This window comes from Stegostoma tigrinum, chromosome 1, assembly GCF_030684315.1.
Source record: "Stegostoma tigrinum isolate sSteTig4 chromosome 1, sSteTig4.hap1, whole genome shotgun sequence".
Lineage (NCBI taxonomy): Eukaryota > Metazoa > Chordata > Chondrichthyes > Orectolobiformes > Stegostomatidae > Stegostoma > Stegostoma tigrinum.
In genome coordinates this window covers 180,654,350-180,670,968 of record NC_081354.1, presented here as the reverse complement: position 1 = coordinate 180,670,968, position 16,619 = coordinate 180,654,350, and the positions used below count along the sequence as shown (strand labels likewise).

Below are 16,619 nucleotides of genomic sequence, written 5' to 3'. Positions count from 1 at the left end.
AAACCCAGTGGAAAATTCAGTTATCACTGTGTAACTGATTCAAACCAGCCAGTTAAAAGAAGATTAACTATTAAAGCTGCACAGCAAAATAGTTTCAGTACGTAGGATGCAATAAAATATATTATTTTCAGAGAAAGAAGCTCCAATGTATTGGATGGATAAGGGGATTTGTGTTGTCTGCCTACTGAAGTAAAAAAAAACACAGAAAGCTGCAATCTGGCACCCATAAGGGAAGCACATGGATTGTGAAAGGCTTTGCTTGCCATCAGGTTTAGTGCTGAGTGAGTTCATCACAGTGATAGTTATGCATTAATTCTGGAGCCAGAAATAGAGAGGAGGCAAGGTTAGTCCAAATTCCAGCCTCAACGGGGAAGCAGATTTCTTTCTTCCTCTGAGTTTACTGTGACTGGTCACAACCTTGTTATTTTGATAGTCCATGAAGGAGTTCCTCTTTGTCCCTATGAGTAATGCACAAGTAGAGAACATAACAGCGAGAGGTCGGGCTAGAATGCGGCATCCTCAGTTTTGTTAACAGAAGTGTAGGTCAGAAGGCCAAAGACATAGGAGCAGAAGTAGGTCATTCAGCTCGAGTCTGCTCTGCCATTCAATCAGATCATAGCTGATCTGATCATCCTCAACTTCATTTTCCTGCCTTTTCATCATGACCTTTGAGTCATTTACTAAGACTATCAAGAGGCAGGGCAACACATCTGACCGCGTCAGGGTCTCAAGTTGGAGACTTCCTTTCCCCACCTCAGCCTTGGCAGGTACTGTCCAAAGATGCGGTGGAGGTACATACAATTATGGCATTTAAGAAGGAACTGGCTTATTAACTTAAAAAAAGATTGTAGGGCCACAGAGAGAAGACCTGGGAGAGCCAGCACAAACATAGCTATTGGAATGGGCTCCTTCTGTGCTCTGACTATTCTGTGAAGTTTCTAAATTGCTCTTCAGGCCTTGAAGAGGTATTGAGGACAATCCTGGCAGCACAGTCAAAGAAAGATCTAAGCCAGAGTGTTTGGTGGCATGTTACTGTGGGCAAGAGACTCTGGTTTGTGGAAACAATTCAATGAAATAGGACTGTTGCCCTTGAGTTGAGTATTCCCGGGCAGCTGAGGTGGCCCTGGTGATAGTGGGGAGGGGACGACATGGGAAGAGGTCCTGACACTTGCCTTAAGAATGTTCCCATCAGTGGATGGGGGCCGGGACAGGACAAACCCTCTTCTGGTGGCAGGCAACCAATCAGCTAACGACAAGCCTGATAAGGGCCCCCGCGCCCTGCCAAGTTTGTCCCGACACTGCAGCTCCAAAGCTTGTGAAAATATCCAGCCCTCAAGAAGGCAGGAGTTTAAGATGTGACATGGTGGACGACTTAAAGATGGCTAGAGGCTGTGATTAGGCACTGCAAGGATAAGTCTTCTCTCCAGTAAGTGGAACATTTGCGATGGCACAGTGGCTCTGCGATTAGCACTGCTGCCTCACAGCTCCAGGGAGCCAGGTTCAATTCCATCCTTGGGTGACTGTCTGTGTGGAGTTTGCATATTTTTCCCGTGTCTGAATGGGTTTCCTCCAACAGTCTAAAGATGTGCAGGCTCAGTGGATTGGCCATGCTAAATTGCCTGTAGTGTCTAGGGTGGGAAATTCAGGTATAGGGAATGGGGTGAGTCTGGGTGGGATGCTCTTTGCAGGATTGGTGTGGACACTGCTGGGATTCTCTGGATTAAGCAGAGAGGGCAGATTCAAACTACCTGAGAGGAAAGATGAGGGTAAAAGCCTTTACTCAAAGAACTATTGGCATCAGGAACATTCCACCTTAGGTTTGTATTTGATGGAGTTTAGAAGGATATTGCCGGGGGAGCGGGTGTGGAATCTGATTGAAGTTTACAGAATACTGAGAGCCCTGGCTAGAGTTCCAACTATTAAGAGAGACCCGAGGGCTCAGCCTCAGAATGAAGGGATGACCCTTTAGAACTTAGGTGAGGAGGAATTTCTTCAGCCAAGGGTGGTGAATCTATGGAACTCATTAACACAGAGGGCTGTGGGAACAAAGTCATTAGGTGTATTTAATACAGAAGTGGATAGGTTCTTGATGAGTAAGGGGATGAAGGGTTACGGGGAGAAGGCAGGAGAATGGAGTTGAGAAACATATCAGCCAGAATCAAGTGGTGGAGTAACCTTGATGGATTGAGGGGCCTAGTTCTGTTCTAATATCTTCTCATCTTACTGTTTTACAGTCCACTCGAAAAGGTAATAGATGTTGAATAGAAGTAAATCCTCTTCAAAGAATTTAGTGATGACAAAAATTGTACAAGGGTAAGTCTCATGCCCCCATTAGTGGTGGCTTAATCAGAGGCTCACTACACCTGAGGTGAGGGGGAGATGTTGAGAAGGAGCATCCTTATGGTAACCCCAGCTGATGTGGGAATTGAACCCATGTTGTCACAGTCACTGTATGTTCTAAAGCAGACATCCAAGCGCCTGAGCTAACTAGCCCCCTTCTTACAAAAAAAGCAGGGACGTTAGGACTAAACTTTCACAGAATTGACAAGGTGGACTGAATGACTTCTTTATCTCGCAAACTGGTAGCTCCCCCAGCCCAGGAGCTCAGACCTCATCTCTTCCTTCTGTTTTCCTTCTTTTTTCTCTTCCTTAGCTTTCCTTTAATGTTTCCATTTGAAATGGGATCTCACCTTCTTTTCATGACTTCCATGGAAAACCTTGTCTCCCAGACCAGGCCCAGCGATGAGATAGTTTCCAATGGCCCAGAACCGTGATATAGGCCTGGGTCCTGGTGGGGCAGTCTCCCGGTCCGGTGGGCTTGTCGAGAAGGGCAGTCTCAGCCTGGCATGGTGGTCTTACCCTGGCATGGAGGTCTTCTTCCACAACTCTTGGGTATTCCAGCAGTCTGCAGTGAAGTCCTAGCTGGGCTCGGGAGGGTGGTCTCAGTCCAGCATTGTGTGGCAGCTCTATTCCCAGCCCTCTGTGATACTCTCCGCTGGTTTCCCAGTGTACTCCAAACCCAGCAGCAGTTAATTGAACTGTGATGCACTGTGGCTTTATTTGCTTCTTATTTATGACTTCTGTCATTAATTTAGGGGCCGTGGTATGGGGACTTATAAAGCTTTTCACTGTATTTATTGTAAAAATGCTGTGATAATAAATTGCAATTCTATTCTATTATGTACAATATTACATCCAGCGGCAAATGTTTGAAGTGAGTACAGGGAGTTCTACAGCTTTGCTTCAGTTCTCCTGTCCTCTCCTGTTAACAGCCTTCGCTTTCTCATTCACAGCCAGAGGATCATTAACCACCATTTTGCCACCTCCAACAGGATGACACCACCAGACAAATAGTCCCCTCTTCTCTCAAATCAGCTTTCTGCAGGGACTATTCCCTCTGGCACAGCCTGGTCCACTCTTTCTTCACTTCCAACAGCTCCCCCACAGCCCCACGACACCTTCCCCTGTAGCCGCCGAAGGTGTAACACCTGTATACTTACCTCCTCCCTCTTCACTATCCAAGGGCCCAAACATACCTTCCAGGAGAACCAGCACTTTACCAGTAGTTCACTCAATCTAGTCTACTGCATTTGCTGCTCATAATGTGGTCTCCTCTACTTTGGGGAAACAAAGTGTAGACTGGGTGACTGCTTCACAGAACGTCTACGTTCTGCTTGCAAAAATGACCCTGAGCTTGCAGTTGCCTGCCACTTCAGTATGCCACCCTGTTCCCTGGCCAACGTCCCTGTCTCAAGCTTGCTTTCATGCTCCAGCTACACTCAGCAGATGCTGGAAGAAAAATGCGCCATTTTCCGCCTGGGAATCTACAGCCTTCTGGACTCAATATCGAGTTTAACAACTTTAAGTGAAAACAAAAAATGGTGGAGGTCACCCAGGTAATACAGCATCCATGAAGGTGAGCAAGGTAACCTCTTGAAGTGTCATTTAGATTTGAAACGGTAGCTTGCTCTCTCTCCATGGGTGCTGTCTGACATATTATGATCTCCAGCATTTGCTGTTTCCAGCACAGATTCCACCATCTGCAGTAATTTGCTCCTTTAACAATTTTAGGGCTTGAAGCACCTTCTTCCATGTCCTTATCCCAGCCCCCGAAATCAGGCCTTGTTATCAATGGTCTGCTACTGCATACAACCCATTAAAAACCAAAAGAACTGCCGAAGTGATAAATCAGAAACAAAAACAGAAGTTGCTGGAAAAACTCAGCAGGTCTGGAAGCATCTTTGAAGGAAAAAATCAGAGTTAACATTTTGAGTCTGGTTCTGAGGAAGGGTCATCAGACCCGAAACGTTAACTCTGTTTTTTTCTTCACAGATACTGCCAGACCTGCTGAGTTTTTCCAGCAACTTCTGTTTTTCACACACAACCCATTGTTCGTCACTGATAGTCTCTATTAGTAGCTATTCATTCTTCCAGGCTGATCTTTATCCACTTCTTTGTTTGTTTTAGTGTTCTTCTCTCTTTCTTCGGGCTCTATCTCTACCTAATTTAGTCCTTAACCTCTCCCCCCCATCCTATCTTCTGCAATACAAAACAACATTTTCCTAGCTGTCATCAACTCTGAGGAAGGGTCACTGGATGCGAAACATGAACTCTGATTTCTTTCCAAAGTTGTGGCCAGACCTGCTGAGCTTTTCCAGCAATTTCTGTTATAGTTTCACTCTCTGGCTTCCTATGAAAAGGCCAGACACTTGGACACAATGACCCTCAGAGCTGGTCCGATTTTTGAGGCACAAGTTGGGAAACTGACCTCGAAAATAAACAAAAACCAGCGCGAGACAAACAAGACCAAATCTTTTCAAGCTACTCACCATGAGATCTTGACGTGTCTGGAAGGAATTGATGTAGCTGGCATAATGTGCGTACTCCATCTGGCTGAGAATAGCTGTCATACAGGCCACAAAATTACTCTAGAAAAGGAAGGGAATATGGAACATGAATTGCAAGCAGAAAGTGTCATCACCTTCAGAACTTAGGCAACAACATATTTCTGACAGAACATGCTATTTTGTGTTACAATATCGGATGTGGGGAACAACAGGTTACTTTTCCACCACTCATAGAGTACTTGTGTCATTTTGCAGACCAGTTCATTGTAATTGATTGCTATGAATAGCCAACAACCAGGATTGTTGCTTTTCTCTCAGTGGGTCAAGAGACTTTTTTGGAAGTCTCTCCCAGAAAACCTGATGGAAGCAAAGTTCTTGAACAGTTTTAAGGCAGGGTAGGCGTATTCTTGGAGAGTAAGTGGTTGTTGGAAGATGATTGGAGTAGGCGAGAGTGTGAATTTAAGGTGACAATTGGATCAGCTGTGATCATATAGAATGCTGAGGCAGGCTGCAATAGCCTACAGCTGCTCCTGATTCATATGTATGTTCACATGCAAGTAACCTCCAATTCCTCTGTTCTGATGTGTAAAGCTCATCCATCATTCGGACAAATTGTGTCAATTGACCAACAGGTGACAACAAGAGGAGTTCGCAATTAGGCCATCATTCAATTCTCTAAAGCTTATCCACCACTGACAAGACCTAAGTCAGGAGTGTGATGGAATACTTCCCACTTTCCTGGATGGGTGTGCCTCGAATAACATTCGAGAAGTTTGCCAAAGCAGGACAAAGCACCTCGCTTGATTGGCACCTTATCCAGCAACTTCACACTCACGAGACACGTGAGAACATCATCACCACTATGCACCCCAACCAGCCGTGATGACTTGGAAATTATTGTTGCTTCTTCACTGTTGCTGGATCAAAATCCTGGAGTTCCCTTCCTACAACTATCGTGAGTTTACTCACATCCCACAAAAGGCGCTCACCTTTGCAAGTGAAATTAGTGATGGGCAACAAATGAGGTCCTAGTCGGTGAAACCCATATCCCACTGTGAAATATCTAAACGTTGGCCATTTTGAAGCACTCATGAAAAGTGCCAAACTATTATCAGATTACTGTCCGAATATCTGCAAGAACAGGTAATTCTGATCATGCTCCTTGTGAAAAAACCTGAAGCTACAAAATCTGTCTTTAACAAATTGTGTTTCATAGCATATCAAAGGAATCTGAAGGAACAAATAAAACGTGAAGAAACTTGAAATGATTTTCTTTTATGCATCTTAGTTCCTTGGAGAGGAACATCTTACAGAACATTAAGAATGGCAATTTGAGGAGTCTTTTCTATGAAACCACAGCTGGATGCTCCTTTTCTGCACTTCATGATTTCTACTTAATTTTTAAGTTTGCCTGCTGTTTTGCAAATCAGGTCAAAACGGAACAGGCAGTCCCATTTAGCTGAGCTTTCTTTCTGTCACAGGCAATGGTACAAGGCACCCCTGCAATGAATCATAGAATCTTTACAGCATGGAAGCAGGCCATTCAGCCTAGCAAGTCCTCACTCACCCTCTGAAGGGCAACCCACTCAGACCCTACGCCTGTAATCCTGCACTTCCCATGGCTAACCCACCTAGCCTGCACATCATAAGACCACAAGGCATAGGAGCAGAAATTAGGCTATCCAGTCTGCTCTGGATGTCCTGCTGATAGGTTTCTGAGCCCCATACTCCCCATAACTCTTGATCCCCTTGTCAATCAAGAACTTATCAATCTCTGTCTTAAATATACTCAATGACCTGGCCTCCACATCCTTGGACACGATGGGCAATTTAGCATGGCCAATCCACTTGACCTGCACATCTTTGGACAGTGGGAGAAAGCCGGAGCGCCCAGGGGAAACCTATACAGGCAAGGGCAGCGCATGCAAACTCCACTCAGATATTTGCCTGAGGGTGAAATCGAACCCAGGTCCCTGGTGCTGTGAGGCAGCTGTGCTAGCCACTGTGCCAGCCCAATGTCAGAAACGGGGGCAGCAAGGTTTCCTTTAACCAAGCATCTTCAAATTGGAGACACACACAAACTATTTAATTCCTGCAATTCTCATACAATTCTTTGTGACCTCTTCCCCTTCTGAGTACAAGCTACAAAGAAAGCAAATGCGAATTGATTCAGTCGAATTCCTGCACCAATAATGTCAATGATCCTCCATTCTGTGAACAAATTAAGACATTATTCAGTCAATGCATTCATGAGGGCTGTCAGATAGATATGGATCAGAAGGCCCTCTCATCCAGTAAGATGCTACAATGAAATAGAAGGTGTTTTGGTTACAAACGGGACAGCTCTTTCAAAGCACCTCACAGCCATGAGGGCTTGAGTGTTCTTCTACATTGTACTCTTTCTACTCAACATTCTACTCTTACCTGAATACAACAAATAAGTAAGTTTAAACAAAAACAAAGAACTGTGAATAACAAGGTGTAGAGCTGGATGCACACAGCAGGCCAAGCAGCCTCAGAGGAGCAGAAAGGCTGACGTTTCGGGCCTAGGCCCTTCATTCCTGGTCCTAAGATGCTGCTTGGCCTGCTGTGTTCATCCAGCTCTACACCTTGTTATGTCAGATTCTCCAGCATTTGCAGTTCCTACTATCTATGAAGGAACTGCGGATGCTTGAAATCAGAAACAAGAACAGAAATTGCTGGAGAAATTCAGCAAGTCTGACAGCATGTATGGAAAGAAAGCAGAGCTACCCTTCTCCAGAACAGCAGAAAGGAGTTCTGAAGAAGGCTCACTGGACCCAAGATGTTAAATATGCTTTCTCTCCACAGGAGCTGCCGGACCACCTGTTGAATTTTTCCAACATTTTCTGTTTGCAAAACTGTTTTTAAAGGACAGAATAGCCTACTCTTGTTCTTATTCTCTGTGTCTCCATTAAGTGTAGAGGAGCATAGGAATCACAGTTGCTCATAGCTCATGATCGAGCCTCAAGTTTCAGATCCTGATTCTTACTGTTTTTTTCAGCTGGCTGAAGGCGGAGCTCCACATAAGAGGCAATGATAAATGTCATCATCTACAAAAGCCTCAATTGAGAGGAGTCAGATAATCTCCCATCTGTTCCATATCCACATTTCTCTCCACGCATAGAACTTTTCAATGCTCATCTCAGAATTAGCTTTTGCTATTTCCAGTTAATTTCAAAGTTATGCATTATTTCCAGCTCAGTAGGTCTGTCCTCAGACTGTGCTCGACACAAACATACAAACCCTGATTTAAAAAAAGGAGCAGGGATAGGTTATTTGGCCCTTCGAACCTGCTCCATCATTCCATATGATCATGGCTGATCATCCAATTCAATGTCCTGTTTTCATTTTCTCCCTGTACTCTTTGATTCCTTCAGGCTGAACAATTGCAACTAATTGCTTCTTGAAAACATGCAATACTTTGCCCTCGACTAGGGATAGCTCTGTGGTTAGCACTGTTGCCTCACAGTACCAGGGACCCAGATTTGATTACAGCCTCAGGTGACTGTCTGAGCAGACTTTGCACATTCTCATGTCTGCGTGAGTTTCTCCTGGGTGCTCCCACAGTCCAAAGATGCGCAGTTGGTCTGCATTGTCCAGAGATGTGCAGGTGAGGTGGATTATTGATGGGGAATGCAGGGTTACAGAGACAGGGTAAGATGTTCTTCGGAGGGTTGGTGCAGACTTAACGGGCTGAATGGCCTCTATCAGCTTTGTCGGGATTCTATGAACTGACAAACTCTACCATGTCCAGGTAAAGAAATTTCTCCCTCCTTTCCTCATGTTATCTTAATTGGTGTATCCTTTGAGTGACACCTTTCTCCTGTAGTTAAAGAGGTTCCCTTCAAATGTACCTTGGTTATTCTTCTCAAATATTCCTCATGGGTTCTGCTTTGCAACAATTCTCTGGTTCTGAAATGTCTGCAGAATTACCTATTTAATTTATTAACAGCTATTGTATGTTTAAGGCTCTTGTTCAATTTCTGTCTATACCCAATCAAACTCCCCCATTGTCAGTGATAATGGGAACTGCAGATGCTGGAGAATCCAAGATAATAAAATGTGAGGCTGGATGAACACAGCAGGCTAAGCAGCATCTCAGGAGCACAAAAGCTGACGTTTCCGGCCTAGACCCTTCATCAGAGAGGGGGATGGGGTGAGGGTTCTGGAATAAATAGGGAGAGAGGGGGAGGCGGACCGAAGATGGAGAGAAAAGAAGATAGGTGGAGAGGAGCGTATAGGTGGGGAGGTAGGGAGGGGATAGGTCAGTCCAGGGAAGACGGACAAGTCAAGGAGGTGGGATGAGGTTAGTAGGTAGGAAATGGAGGTGCGGCTTGGGGTGGGAGGAAGGGATGGGTGAGAGGAAGAACAGGTTAGGGAGGCAGAGACAGGTTGGACTGGTTTTGGGACGCAGTGGGTGGAGGGGAAGATCCCATTGTCATTAAGTTTTACTTCCTCGTGCAACTTGATTCTTTCATATAGATGGTCACTAGCACTCCTAGCCTTTTGAGACAAGTGTCTAAATTTATCTCCAAATAGCCTGACTCTCACGTTTTGGTTTTGATTTCTTCAAGTCAAGGAGATAATTCCTCTGCAACCTGCTTCCTTTCATTTTCCTACTTCAAACAGCTTGGATAGAACAACCTGCAACCAAAAAACCATCAGATGTAGGAGCAGGGATAATAAAGTGTGAAGCTGGATGAACACAGCAGGCCAAGCAGCATCTCAGGAGCACAAAAGCTGACGTTTCGTGCCTAGACCCTTCATCAGAGAGGGAGGAGCAGAAGTAGATCATTCAGCCAGTTGAAGCTGCTGTGCCATTCAATGCAATCGTGGATGATCTGATGATCATCATCTCCACTGTCCCACCTTTTCCCCATTCTCCTGATTCTCTTACTGATTAAGGATCTGCCTAGCTCAGCCTGGGATATACTTAATGACCTGATCTCAACAGTGTTCCGAACCTTGGAATTTAACCCTTTCAGCCTTGGTATAAAGTTATAAAGTTGGAGAATGTACCCTGCATGGCCAGCCTGTACAGTTTGCCTGGTATTGGGCACATGACGTTTTCAAAAGCTAAAAACAGTCTTTAGAGAGCCAGAAAATACACTGATAAATGTGCAGGAAGGCAGGGTGGTGGAGGCATCGTGGGTAACATAAGTCCTGGCATGGATCAGTTGGGCTGAATGGTCTGTGCCTGTGGTGTCTATTCTGTCTAAATTTTAAGTAAAAATGAAAAGGCCCAGCACATTCCCGTACAGAGCGCTGGTCACCGTAGCTGACGCCACTCAGTCCGGTCTCCTCCATCCCTATGTCAATGAGGTGCTAAATTGCTCTTTGTGAAGCATTCCTTTTATTAGCCAATAAATCAGACATCAGGGCTGCTATCAGCACTTATTCTATAGCTACTGCCATTTTTTTTATTAAATTCATTTTGAAAGATAGCTCAGACCTCCGTTGGAAAGATGCACTGCAGTAAACTTGATGGGACATGGTGGTGAAACAGCTCTGTCTTTCAAAAACTTCGAATGAAAACATAATTTCTCAGCAGAGCTCTTCAATCCTCTGAAATGTCACAATTGAGAAAAACCCCATCACTACATTCCGGCAGTAACTGTGCAGGGTTCAGGCAGGACAACCTGGACATCAATAGTTCTGACACTATTTCTATGGTGTGTGTCCCTGGCAGGATCACTTTTGCCACACCACCCAACCACCCACACCAATTTTGTGAGGAATAATGCACAAGGAATGCCCTTTAATATGTCAAACTTGGGCATGAGGAGAACTTGCATTGCTATGGCACCTTTCACAGCCTTGTCATGTCTTAAAGCACTAGACAGCCAATGAAGCTCCTTTGTTGTACTCTAAGCAACATGGCGGCAGACTGGAAACGGTGGGTTCCCAATGATCAGCAATCCTCATATTGTCATGGGCAAGTGGAGCACAGGAGGAGTCCATTCGGCCCATTAAGTCTGTGCTGGTTCTTTCATACAGCGACCCAGCTACTCCCCACCCCGCAACACCCCCGCTTCCCAAATTCTTGCGTCTTTCCTTCCTACAAGGACAGCAGGTGACTCAGTGGCTTGAATTGCTACCTCACAAAACCTGGGGCCTTCGGCAACTGTCAGTGCAGAAATGTGCGCTCTCCCCGTGACTGCGTGGGTCTCCTCCAGCTGCTGTGGTTTCCTCTCACAGTCCAAAGAGGTCCAGTTAGGTGGACTGGCCATGCTAAATTGCCCAGAGATTTGCAAGTCAGGTGGATTAGCCATAGGAAATGCAGGGTTACAGGGGCAGGGTAAGGGATGGGTGTGCGTAGAATGCTCGTTGGTTGGGGGGGGTTCAGTGTGGACTTGATGGGCTGAATTGCCTGCTTCCACACTGTAGGGATTCTATGATTTTACAAGAAATCCTTCCATTAAATACTATTAGACAATACATTCTAAATCCTTAACACTGGTTGTGTAAAAACATTTCACTATGGCCAGTTAATGCCTAGTTTGGTCTTAGTGGTGAATACCTGTCAGCCAGAACTCCCCAGCTCTCCTTTCTGAAAAAAAATAAGGCTGTAGGATTTTTCTTCCTGTGCCTAAAATGGTCCTGCTTTAAGATTTCACCCTCAAGGCAGCCTGTTCAATCTACTGCAGCTGGACTTGGAAAAGTGAGGTTAACTGGTGTTTTTGGTCATGATCCAACTTCAGATATTGTGTGAAGATGGATTCAGGGTCATGGTGACTCTCAGTGCTGGGTAACATCTCAGATTTCCACCCTCTCTATCTCTGTTTTCCTTTCCTGCTGTCAGTGCAGGCTTGTTCAACCTAAGCTTTATCCTCTTACCATGATTAACTGCACCCCCTCTAATAACCTCTTCAACCATAATATTGGAGAGCACTGGGCTCTTTCCACCTTTGCTAAGGCTCTCTTGTGAAAATATAAATGCTGTTGTGAAACAAAGGAGGGAAGAGGGAATTCTTTTGAGGGAGTTATTGAGGAAGTGATGAAAAAGTTAAAATGCTAACATTTTAATGGTAAGTCTGTTATGAGGAATGCATCCCTGATCAGGGCAAAAAAAATATAATTACAGAACTAATTGGGAACTGAGTCTACCCACTGTCAGGAAATGTCATTTGCTAAATACAGCAAGTAATTTATTGGAAAATGTCATGTCATACAAACATGTGAAGGGATCTTCAACATCTTATGCCATGCGATTTGTTCAAGTAAACCCTCAAACAGCATGAGAGAAGGTAACTGGGTTTGCAAGGCTGAGGTGGCAAAAATGAATTAATATAAACACGGGAGAAAAGAAAACATGAGATAACAAGGTGTAGAGCTGGAAGAACACAGCAGGCCAAGCAGCATCAGAGGAGCAGGAAAGCTGATGTCTCGGGCCTAGACCCTTCTTCAGAAATGGGGGAGGGGAAGGAGGTTCTGAAATAAATAGGGAGAGGGGGGAGGTGGATAGAAGATGGATAGAGGAGAAAATAAGTGGAGAGGAGACACTCAGGCCAAAGAGGCGGGCATGGAGCCAGGAAAGGTGAGTGTAGGTGGGGAGGTAGGGAGGGGATATGTCAGTCCGGGAAGGACAGGCAGGTCAAGGGGGCAGGATGCGGTTAGTAGGTAGGAGATGGGGGTGGGGCTTGAGGTGGAGGTAAGGGATAAGTAGGAGCAAGGACAGGTTAGGGAGGCGGGAACACACTGGGCTGGTTTCGGGATGTGGTGGGGGAGGGGAGATTTTGAAGCTAGTGAAGTCCACATTGATACCATTGGGCTGCAGGGGTCCCACGCAAAATATGAGTTGCAGTTCCTGCAACCTTCGGATGGCATCATTGTGGCACTGCAGGAGGCCCATGATGGACAAGTCGTCTAAGGAATGGGAGGGGGAGTTGAAATGGTTCGTGACTGGGAGGTGCTGTTGTTTTGTGCGAACCGAGCAGAGGTGCTCTGCAAAGCAGTCCCCAAGCCTCTTCTTGGTTTCCCTGATATAGAGGAGGCCACAATGGGAACAGCCACGGTGGGTTCAGGAGCTCAGCAGCCTCGGTGTATACATGTACAGATCATTGAAAGTGGCAGGACAGGTAGCGAGGCCAGAGAACAAGAGCAACTTGAAGAGATTTGGAACTTGTGCAAGACACTTGCCAGGCGTCAGCCAATGAACCGTGTACTGTTCGAGGTGCCACATCGTAGGAAAGATGCGACGGCATTGAGGAGAGTGCAGAAGTGGTTTATAGGAATGGTTCCAGGGATGAGGAACTTCAGTTGCAAGGATTGATTGACAAAGTTGAGACTGTGTTTCCTTGGAAAGAAGATGGCTAAAAGGTGATCTTACTGAGGTTCTCAAAGTCATGAGTGTGCTGGTTATAGATTGTAGAGTAAAACTGCTCCCGCTCATAAAAGGAACAAGAACAGGAGAATCAAACTGATCTACCAAAGGAAGTGAGGAAAAGATTTTTCACAGACTAAGTAGTTAGGATCTGACATGCACTGCCTGCAATGTGTTGGAGGCAGGATCAATCAAGGCATTCAGGACAGCCTTGCTTAATTATTAGCATAGAAATGGTGTGAAGGTAACCAGGCTCAATTAACGCCAGCAGAGGCACAATGGGCCGAATGTCCTCATTCTGTGTCATCACACTTCAGTGAAGCTGAGATTCAGTAACATGAGATGGCAGTCATGTTTAGAGTTGACCAACAATGACCTTAGCCCCAAGGCTAACCCTAACCCCCAAAGCCAAAGTAACACAACCTATCATGTGCCAATGAGCTCATTAAGAGTTCACAGGTCTATGACATCTCAGGGTGGCAGAAGCTACAGGTCAATCAGAGGCTAGAACTTTCTGGATCTTAAAGGTAGTCAATCGAGACCCACTCCTTGGAAGAGCCACAGCAAGAAGTTAAGGGTACGTTATGTTCTGGTCATGGGGTGTGGTTTGAGTGAGAGGGCTTGTCGGAGGGGTGAGGGAGGGTGGAATCACAGACAAGGTCAAGGGGGTAGCTTCAGAAGCCAGCCCCTTGCCCACTATCTCTGCACCTGTTTTGCATCTGCGTAACACAGCCTGTGTTGGTCGTTTACTACATAGTAGAAGAAAGGTTCTGACCAGAAATGTCAACTTTCCTGCTCCTCTGATGCTGCCTGACCTACTGTGTTCCTCCAGCTCCATTGTGTGTTGTCTCTGACACCAGCACCTGCAGTTATTTCTATCTCAGTATTAGTCATTGGATCCTATGCACACAACCATACTATACCGATAAGGAAACCATCCATTTCTGGGGTGAAAAATTGATGCTGGCATGAATGTCGCATGTTATAGCTGAGAGTGGAGGTTCAATTATCTTGTTGAGCCTAAGAAAAACATGTGACTTTTTTGGGCTTAAGAAAGGCGTTGTCTTAGACGCTGGGTCAACTTCCATGCTGCAATCTACTCAACTTGAAAAGACTAATTTCTCCAATTCTTCACCCATTCCCTTTATTTGTATCCTCTTCCCTCGGATCAAACTCACAGTCTATAAATTGGCTCCCAGTTTTATTTATTTTCATTGCTCTTTCTGTCAGTGTTTTCCGGAGGTGCCAGAACATCATTTTCCTTTTGTGAAAAGTTAGCCTTAGCAAAGGAAGCACCATTGAAATGGGGAGAGAGAAAAGCCTGTCACAACTTAGTCAGAAGTCAGCACCAAAATAATGGCCAGACTTAAAAAGGAGCTGACTGAAGTGACAGAACAGAGAAACACACTGAAACAGGTTAGACACAACGAAAATGCGGTGATGCACTTTGGTAGGAGTAACCAGAAGGCAAAGTACAGGGCTAATGGTAAGAATCCTACTAGTGTCGATGAGCAGAGAGGTCTCGGTGTCCATGTACACAGATCCTTGAAAGTTGCCACCCAGGTTGACAGGGCTGTTAAGAAGGCATACAGTGTTTTAGCTTTTATTAATAGAGGGATCGAGTTCCGGAACCAAGAGGTTATGCTGCAGCTGTACAAAACTCTGGTGCGGCCACACTTGGAGTATTGTGTACAGTTCTGGTCACCGCATTATAAGAAGGATGTGGAAGCTTTGGAAAGGGAGCAGAGGAGATTTACTAGGATGTTGCCTGGTCTGGAGGGAAGGTCTTAGGAGGAAAGGCTGAGGGACTTGAGGCTGTTTTCATTGGAGAGAAGAAAGTTGAGAGGTGACTTAATTGAAACATATAAAATAATCAGAGGGTTAGATAGGGTGGATAGGGAGAGCCTTTTTCCTAGGATGGTGATGGCAAGCACGAGGGGGCATAGCTTTAAATTGAGGGGTGAAAGATATAGGACAGATGTCAGAGGTAGTTTCTTTACGCAGAGAGTTGTCAGGGAATGGAACGCTTTGCCTGCAACGGTAGTAGATTCGCCAACTTTGGGTACATTTAAGGCGTCATTGGATAAGCATATGGAAGTACATGGAATAGTGTAGGTTAGATGGGCTTGAGATTGGTATGACAGGTCGGCACAACATCGAGGGCCGAAGGGCCTGTACTGTGCTGTAATGTTCTATGTTCTATGTAAAAGAGTCTAGAAATCATTTCCGCACACTAACTCTCCTTGTAATGTTCAGTTCTTTCAAGCATTTTGATTCCTGCTCTGTTGATGCAGTGAAAGAATTTGCTTAAGGTGTCTCGATGGGAGTGCTTGATGTGAGATCAGTCAGTGGAATGACAAGGAAAGGATCACAGCTTGCAGATATAACAAAGAAACCTGGCATTGCATAATCCTGTCACTGGAATGTCATCCACTTTGTGGGAGAGAAGTCCTGTTTATCTTCTTCCTTATAAAAGTTAGTTGTATTTCTTCACTGATTCACTTTGGAAGCAAAAACAAGAAGGCAGATTATTATTGTACTTGCGAGAGGGGAGTGTGTACAATGTGACCTGGGTGTCCTTGTGTAAATATGCAGGTGCAGCAGGTGGTAAAGAAGGGAAATTGTATGTTGGCTTTCGTTGTGAGGGGTTTTGAGTACAGGAGCAGGGATGTGTTGTAATAGTTATACAGGGCCTTGGTGAGACCACACCTGGAATATTGTGTGCAGTTTTGGCCTCCTTTTCTGAGGAAGGATGCTCTTGGTCTCGAGGGAATGCAGCAAAGGTTAATCAGGCTGATCCCCGGGATGGTCGCATAGAATGATCTCATAGAGACTTATAAAATTCTAACAGGCCTGGAAAGGGTAGATGCAGGGGGGTGTTCCTGATGGTGGGTGTGTCCAGGACCCGGGGCACAGTCTGAGGATTCGGGGTAGACCATTTCGGACAGAGATGACAAGACATTTCTTCACGCAATGAGTGGTGAGCCTGTGGATTCATTACCTTAGGAAGTAGTTGATGCCAAAACATTAAATGTATTCAAGAGGTAACTAGAGATAGCACTTGGAGCAAATGGGATCAAAGGTTATGGGGAGAAAGTGGGATTAGGCTGTTCAGTTAGAAGATCACCCATGATCGTGAATAATGGCAGAGCAAGCTCGAAGGGCCGAATGGCCTCCTCTTGATCCTATCTTCTATGTTTCTTGGTTCTATATTTCTATGTAGAAATTGACAACCTTTGTTTTTGGCTACCAGAGTCATAATAAACTTCTGCACCAGCTCTTTACCAAATTTTATCATCCCCAGACTGGACTATATGAGCAGTGTTTCCTGTTCCCTGACCTGGTAAGCATTGTTTAGTCCCTTTCATCTCATCCTGCCTGGACAACCAGTCCATACTCTTTAGCCATTATTGCCAGCCAATGTGCAA

General features: G+C 45.2%; 1 protein-coding gene across 3 annotated transcripts in view; it reads right to left on the bottom strand.

Annotated features, from left to right (window-relative positions):
* LOC125454992 (dedicator of cytokinesis protein 2-like) overlaps positions 1-16,619 on the bottom strand; it is a 1,138,509-nt gene that overhangs the window by 416,980 nt on the left and 704,910 nt on the right. For all 3 annotated transcript variants that reach the window (XM_059650434.1, XM_059650430.1, XM_059650433.1), the window contains one exon: positions 4,830-4,928. In XM_059650434.1, the coding sequence (XP_059506417.1) occupies positions 4,830-4,928 (99 nt within the window). The remainder of the gene's footprint in view (positions 1-4,829; positions 4,929-16,619) is intronic.